The sequence below is a fragment of the Phaseolus vulgaris genome, chromosome 4, assembly GCF_000499845.2.
Source record: "Phaseolus vulgaris cultivar G19833 chromosome 4, P. vulgaris v2.0, whole genome shotgun sequence".
In the NCBI taxonomy this organism is placed as follows: domain Eukaryota; kingdom Viridiplantae; phylum Streptophyta; class Magnoliopsida; order Fabales; family Fabaceae; genus Phaseolus; species Phaseolus vulgaris.
Genome location: NC_023756.2, coordinates 9,311,094 through 9,319,297, shown reverse-complemented (window position 1 = coordinate 9,319,297; position 8,204 = coordinate 9,311,094). Strand labels below are relative to the sequence as shown.

Sequence of the window (8,204 nt, the reverse complement as noted above, 5' to 3'; positions counted from 1 at the left end):
TGTATTTTATATAATTCTTCAAATAATACATGGAACGAATTTGCTTTTAAAATTCCAAAATTAGAGGGAGTGTGATTTTTTTTTTTAATTTTCAGAACACGCATTAATTGCTAAACAATATTTTTTATTACACCATTGTTATTTGAATAAACCTTTTTGTTATAATTTTACCTTCATTTGTTTAATTAATTTGTCTACAATATTATACACTGCGCAAAATTATTGTTATGTTGCTTCATGAAATAAATATTAATTATTTTGAACACATTCTTATTTATGTATATGCCAAATTAAAGTATTTTAGTAAAATACATTTTATTAATAAAGATTACGAAGGAAAAATACATTTATATTTTTAAATATTTTAAAGTCCAGTGTGGAGATAGAAATCCATGTGTTATTTTAAATTGTTGAAATGTTATTAGTTTATTTGATATTCTATTTTAAAATTTATATAATTATAATTTGTTTTTTATTAAAAAATGCTTAAATTCTTACATTCTTGTTAATTTATTTTTTCATTATTGTGATTTTCTTTTTTATCAAGAAAACTTAATAAATATTTAATTAAGTATGAATAGATCCATTCACATTCCTAATTTAAAAACTCATGATGAATATCAAATTTCTATCTCATCTTTTAATAAATATTTTTCCATTATCACACTTTCTTTATTTATAAAAACTTCCTGATATCTAAGCATACTTATTAAGAAAAGTGTTTAAATAAATTACTTTAACAAATTTTTACTTTCTTTTTCTCCAGAATATAAGTATAAAAAATTTATCATATTTTTAAAGATTACAATTGTTCGAATTATTTAAAAATACTTTCTTTAACTGTAGTATGTTGTCCGTTTCTGCCCCCATGAACAAACTGAATCTGAAAAAAAAGTGTTTAAATTTCATGTATTAATCTAAAAATAAATTATGTTTAGAAGAAAATATCCACCTTCTATACATTAAAAAAAAATTATAAATCTATTTTTTTTTTATAAAAATTTTATGCTAAACATTCCTATAAAACTTAATATCTCATAATCTCAACTAAACTACCTCCACATGATTCAACAATCATTTGTCATTTAAATAAAAAAATATTATTAAAGAAAAACTAAGAATCTATTTGTCATCCCAATAGACTTCAATTTAATGAAATTACAAAATCAACTTCATAAGTATGCTGAGACTCCAATAACACCATCATAATTAATCTCTTCACACACTACACACTTTGGTGTGTGTTTGTATTGCAATATTCCTGGTTCTCAAAGCACATTCAAAAGCCAATCCTTATCTCATGATGGATTGACGTTGAACTTAACCTCTTGTAAACTTCAACCATAGTCAAAATGGCTCCAATAGAAGCCAAGCTCCCTTTAAGATATAGTAACAGACACATACCAACCAAGATCTTTCAATTAAGTTCTATTATCCATACAAAATTCACAAAAAAAAGAAAAGTTTGAGTTATAATGAAGGTCCATGGCATCATATAATAATGAACACCTCATTCTAAATGCCTAAAGAATTTGAATCCAAGAGGTAAGATTATGTTGATAAACTGCACCGTAGACATTGAAATCAAGCAGTCTGGATTCTACTAGAGCCCTTTGCTTGTTTTAACATGTATTCTTTCTTCATTTCCTCCAAAACAGAATCATTGGTGCTGTAAAAGAATTAACAAGAGATATCAATTCCACATTCATAGCAACACAATTATACTAAACTACATCCCCTATATTTCACAACATACAACTTTGGTTGTAAAGGTAATTAAGCTGCTGCTGATGATAGCAGCAAGAGAAACAGTGAGAAATCAAATTTACATGAAGAAGAAGAAGAATGATAAACAATAATTAATGCTTGACTGATGTTTCTCCACTTTGGTCACAGACATGATGGAAATTTCAAACTATTTATGTCTTCAAAAATTTAAAAAGGTTGAATTGACAGAAAGTAAATAATAAAAGGATATGCAGTTTTCATTTTGATGAGTTCATGGAAAAAGAACAAGAAAATAAGCAAGAGCATGTCATCACAAGAAGAATCACTGGTGACTAGACAAAATGTTCTGCAATAAAAAATAGTTTAGTTCCTTTGTTTAGCATTTCTTGGACTTTTAATTGGAATATATTTTTCATAGGTGGTGTTAAATAGTAAACACATAAATGGACTTCTTCAAAAGCCCAAAAGAAGCATCTACAAAAGGGGGCATGAAGAATAAAAGTCAAACAACAAAAGAAGCCCAATTGCAGAGCCCAATTTTGATTTAGGAATCTCAGCCAAATGAAGCTTAAACAAAGCAAGGAGATCACGCTATCAAAATAGCAAGGAAAGCATGAACCAAGGCATGTAAGCATGATGGAATCCTGCCAAATCAAGGGAGATTTCTTTTTATTTTATTTTGAATTCAAAATTCAAAATTTACCCTCCCATTTATTTTAAATTTTCAGCACATGTAATGAATTAGCATTAGCATGTAATTTTTGAGTCACATTTAGCTTAGGAATTTTCGGTGATCATAGGCTTATAGCCATCACCTTTTCTTGTATTTTCACTTTGGATGATATATGGAATTTGTGAGATTTTGAGACACTTCTGAGAGTGATCTTGATTGAGTCTTATCTTATTTATTAACTTTGGAGTCAAGTAGTGATTCTCCATGAAGTTTATCATGAAGATAAAGAATCCTTCATTTTCAAGTGGCACTCTCCTTTCATTCTTCCAAGGCTTCTCCACTTTGAACTTTCTTTTACTTGTTACTTTAATTGCTTGTGCTCTATTTTTTTCTCTATATACTTCCGCCAATGTCTTCTTTAGTATGAGGGGTTCGTGTTGTAGTTTCTTTTGTTTGTTTCTTCATACTCTTTTCCTAGATGCAAACCTTCACACATATATAATCCTTTTGGATTAAATTCCTAATCAGTCGAAAACATCTTTGAGATTACCTTATAATCTAACAAATTCTAAACAAAATTTATACACATTTGTTTCTAAACACTTCATTCAAGCTAAAGCATAAGAGGGTCTTTATCACAGTTCCTCCACTCTTCCCCAAAACAAGAAGGCCTACAATCATTTTAATCATCAGGCTGATTTGCTATGAATGTGTTATGTCAGACATTTGAGTTTCCATGGTTCTGGAATAACAAGATGAATCAATGAAAAGAAAGTACTATTTAGACAATCTAGCCCATTGATCAATATAAAAATCTTTACACAGACTAAATTTTAAATATATGATTGGAAATTTGAAATTTTCATTTCGTAATCCACTGTGGTAGTAGACATTGATCTTTATGAGGTAATATATAGATCTGTTAGAAAGTACTGAGGCTTTACATTTGCAAAGCTGAGTAGGCAAAACAGGCAGTTAGGATTTTTATTTTTCTTATTAGATAGGATATTTCTATTTTGTACTTTATGAAACTACTTATCCACGCATCCACTAAATCTGTGAATGAGAAGTAACTAGGAATTACATTAGATGGATGGTTAGTTTGAAAATAAAGGATAGTTCATAATTATCAGTTTCATTATTTTGAACCACTGTGAAGGTCCAAAATGAAGTATTTGTTCTCTTTTATCAAACGCCTAATGAATAGAAAGACTTAACATGTAGACAACATGAAGATCCATGCACTGCATACAGACATGTATAATAATGTTTTTCAAATTGTAGTGTATCACCTTTATTGTCATCACTCTTCCAATTGGCATGATGATTTTCCTATGTATCGTTCCTCAAACCAAAGAATATAGTAAATCTTACATATCTTGTCTGAGTAAAAGATTAACTAGAATATTCAAAAATATAAATAGTTTAAATCAGATAAACAGATAGAATGTGACAATTGGGAGTCATATCTGCGTACCAGTAAATGAACCTAATGTCTTCTACTAATAGTTGGGCTCATAATTGCAAATGTATCAAACAAATAAATCTAGAAACAGTTGTATTCCTCAAGGTAAGGCCTCTCGTATGGCAATGGTATAGTTGTTTGTTTTGAGTAGGTTGTGAATTTTATCATTCCGGCAACTGTTATAGCTGAAAGCATTTTATTAAAAAGCCAATTACGAGAAAAAATTTCCACAAACACTAGATGGAGAAGGGAATAAAATAAACCAACGAGATAAAATGAATTAATTAAATGTATCATTGAAAAAGAAAATCAACATATACACCTCAATTGTTTCAAAAGTTGCTCTATCGTCTAATTTTCTAAAAGCATATATAAATTTAGGGTATGTATGGGACAACTTTGAAAATTAGATTATCCATAATCGATTGTATGAATAACTGATTTTAATCAAAAACAATTTTTGTTTGGGCAAGTTTGCTAAAAAATGGTCTAAGATTTAATTTGGTTTGGATATTAAAAAAATAGCTTTTAGATAAGAAAAGAATGCATGAGGCTGAAAGGAAAAAACCTGTTAAAAAATTAATTATGAGTTGCATTATTTCATGTTAAAAGAAATTGCTTAATTTTCAGAAAAATAAAATCTTTTTACAAAATTTACAGACATATTTCTTTTTTACAAAACAGCTTATATTTTAGGGAAAAAGCCTTCCTAATCCTAAACATGCTCTTATTAGGGCTTTTCTCTAAGTTAGGAATAAATTACTTATCTCACTTGAAAAGCTTTAATAAGCTACAAGCTAATCCAACTTGGATTTAGTGTTAGGAGTTAGATAGAAGGGAAGGGAAAATTCCATACAGAAAGTTCGAGTAGTTAATCAGTTAGATATAGGAATTTATTAGACATAAACAAGGGAATTAAAGGGGGAGGATTCATTCTATTAGGTCATCATTTGTGGATCAAGCTTTTACTCTTTCCTTTCTTTCCCATTTCTATTTTTGGTTCCTAACACATAGTATTCAAATACAACTGTACATTGGTAACAAAAGAATACATTAAAGCCTAAAGTAAAACATCCTTTTTACACACATATAAGTTTCTCCTTTTCTGGATCTCCAATGCTGACGAAAATATAAGGGCAAGTACAAATTAACAGAATTTATTCAGGAAAAGGGAGGTTTCTAATGAATAATGTGCACAAAAGACAAGAAACGAATATATGTCATCAAGTTTTCAGCATCTATGAAGTATCAGTAAACTTGATAAGAAACCAAAACCGTTAAATTGATCCTACAAAGATTAGAGTATAATTACATTAGTACTCCAAAGAATTTGATTACCAAAGTAGTCTGTTAAAGATGTAACCAAATTCAATATTTTAAGTCCCCACTTTAGTCCTACAAAAGAATGAAACCGGTAACATTTATATCTTTGAGGGGTAATTTGGAAAATAAACTTTAAAAAGACCAACTTAACCATGTATTTAGATAGAGAATTTCACAATTTCAAGGAAATTAAAATACATTAAATTTGAATTTCTTTCAATTCAAATTGATTCATTATTCAAATGCTATGTTTGGATAAGACAATTCAAAATTATTGAATTTAAATTTTTTTTGTTTTGATAAAGTATTTCAATTACTACCAAATACAGAAATGTCAAGAAACCATCCTTACACAAAAATAAACCCAATAGATGTGAACCAAAAAAATGTTGGCTAACATCAAAAAATACCCCTACAACATTGGTCAAAAATATCCTAACTAATGTCGGCTAAAAAATAACCCTGGCCTACATTAGTGAAAAAATAATCCCAACAATGTAAAAAAATAAACCTCTTGTCAGCATCAACCAAAAAGACATGACCTACATTGTTTGAAAAACAGTCCTACTAACGTTGATAAAATAACTCTGGATGGCATCGGCTGAAAAAATAGCCCTTTCAACATTAGTTAAGAAACCTTTAACCTTTAATGAGCATCAGTCTACAAATAACCTCAAACTAAGCTAGCCAAAAAAATAATTTTTATGATGTGAGCCTAAAAATAACCCTGAAAATAATCTCAGTTGACTTCAACAAAAAATAAATTGTGTTTGAAATCAAATTAAAACACCATTGATGTTGACCAAGAAAATTCTTAATAATGTCAGCTAAAATAACTTTGGCGATGTCAACACCGAAAAAAATAACTATAATTGACTTTGGTGGCCTAAAAGAAACTCCCATCGACACCAAACAAAAAAATTGCATCAAGCCGACAACATCCCAACCTTGACCATGTGGCCAATGTTCTGATTGAGACCGAGCCGAAAATACCCTAGTTGATGCTGATATAACAACACTCCAACCAAGGCCAAGACAAGTAAAAAGTATGAAGAGAAGAGGCATAGATGTGAGAGATGAAAGAGTATGAAGAATTTCAAATTCTTACTTTGTAGATGAAATTTGAAATTCTATAATTTTAACTAACCAAATTCCTCTAATAATTTTTTAGAAATTCAATTTCTTAAATTCCCCATCCAAACAACATAGTTTGTCACAACATTTCAAATTCTCCATAAAAATGAATTATGCTCCAAAAATTCTTCATTCAAACACAATAAAAGGGTTTACTCTGAAAAGGAATTGTGTGAGCACAACTTCAGCAGAAACTTACCCAGATATATGGGCAATGTGTATTACTTTAAGGCCTATTTGGCTTACAAAAACTTTTCCTGTTCTATTTTCTAGTTTCAACTTTCATCACTAATTACAAAATACCTTGTTTTCATTGTGCTTCTTGTTTTCAATGATTTATACAGGATACATTGAAAACAGCATAAGAATATTTGAATACAAGAAATAGAATGCAAACAATGTAGTGTTCATAATCATTAATGGAAGCAGCAGGACAATTGAAAAGGCAAATGAGGAATAAAACTTTGTCTCTTTCTAAAACAGGCTAAAACTCGCTTTGTCAAGTCCCTTTGAATTCGCCTGTACTTATCCCTTATCCTGATAAGTTTTCAATTGGTATATATTCACTGAATAAAAACTAGGACTCATAATCCCTACTGAACTGCATTAAGAAAATTAAACCTTCGCTTCAACAATTATATCAAGAATTCTGAGAAACAGAAAAAAAATGCACAGACACAATGGAGAATCAAGAATGAAATGGACAGGCAACAATGAATTTTGCATGTGGTATAATTTTCACTACATACATAAAAAACGACAATTCATGATGGTATGACAATCTAAAATAACTTAACACTATAACAAATGCATTCAACTAGTCTACTAATCAAATCAACTTCCAAGAATTGAATCAAAGAAATAAAAAATTGCTTCATTTCATAACAGCGCTTACAATTGATGAAGACAATCATTCAACTCTTTAGCTTGTCGGCGACAACTCCACACAAGTGACAGTGTTTTCCCGGCAGCACATTCAGCATACTTTGCCGTGTAACGATCACACTCCTTCAGTGCCTTCTGCTTCATTTTGCTGCGCAAAGCTGCAGATTTGATGATACAACAGCACTTTAATTTCACCAATTATAAAAAAAATTGTTCTTAACCATGACCCTGTCTTGGATTCGTATAAGAACTACCCATTTGAATTAAACCCATGATTAACTCAAAGGGTTCTCGTTTCTTCCTCCAAAATCATAACTTTGAGCACTTTTTTTTTGTAATGGGTGCATTTAGGGTTTAGGATTTATAGACGAAGAAGAAAAAATAAGTGGTACCTTCTTCCACTTTCTTCTTAACGTGATTCTCGCGTGCGTCTTGAATGTAACCCATTGAGGTTTGAAAATGAAATTGAGATTGAGATTATGCCGCAGAAATTTGTTGGCTCACTGGACAATACTCTGTTGCAGCATCGAGAACACTAGAACACTGGTTTTTCAGTGATAAAGAGAAAAGAAAAATAGAAACATAGGGTTTTTGGTAGAATTTTAGGTAATAAAGTTAGTAGGAAAAAAAAACTTATATATACTATATTCCAAAGTAAATTACACTAATTTTGTCTTAAATGTTTTCAGATAAGTGAATAATATATTTTCTTTGAACTTTATAACATCAATAATAGTATGCACACAAATATTTCTCTCAAACCATTAAAGAATTAGTGTAATGTATAAATGTATAAGTCATTTTTAATATTGTCTCAAGGGGTGTTTACAACTTAATGTTATAAGTTATCTTGATTATGGTTTCAAATGATGTAATCAGTGATATAATTTATAACTATTAATGATGAGATCAGATTTTATAATGATATGATGTTTACTTCTTCTACCCTTCATATTTTTATATTCATTAACCTACTCTTTGTCTCCATTATTTTAA

At 29.5% G+C, this 8,204-nt stretch overlaps 1 protein-coding gene across 1 annotated transcript; it reads right to left on the bottom strand.

The window, feature by feature from the left end:
- Positions 1-1,401: 1,401 nt before the first annotated feature.
- On the bottom strand, positions 1,402-7,962 carry LOC137837202 (uncharacterized). Its single transcript, XM_068646129.1, has 3 exons — positions 7,601-7,962; positions 7,219-7,366; positions 1,402-1,669 (listed from the first exon to the last, which is right to left on the bottom strand). The coding sequence occupies exons 1-3, from the start codon at positions 7,653-7,655 to the stop codon at positions 1,585-1,587; spliced, it is 288 nt and encodes a 95-aa protein (XP_068502230.1). The 5' UTR covers positions 7,656-7,962; the 3' UTR covers positions 1,402-1,584.
- Positions 7,963-8,204: the final 242 nt, after the last annotated feature.

Excerpts from the sequence above, each read along its gene's own strand:
- LOC137837202 (XM_068646129.1), bottom strand. The coding sequence starts at position 7,655 with ATGGGTTACATTCAAGACGCACGCGAGAATCACGTTAAGAAGAAAGTG. Across the intron at positions 7,367-7,600 it reads TAAGAAGAAAGTGGAAGAAG|CTTTGCGCAGCAAAATGAAG; the intron begins GTACCACTTATT and ends TCAAATCTGCAG. Across the intron at positions 1,670-7,218 it reads AATGATTGTCTTCATCAATT|CACCAATGATTCTGTTTTGG; the intron begins GTAAGCGCTGTT and ends ATTCTTTTACAG.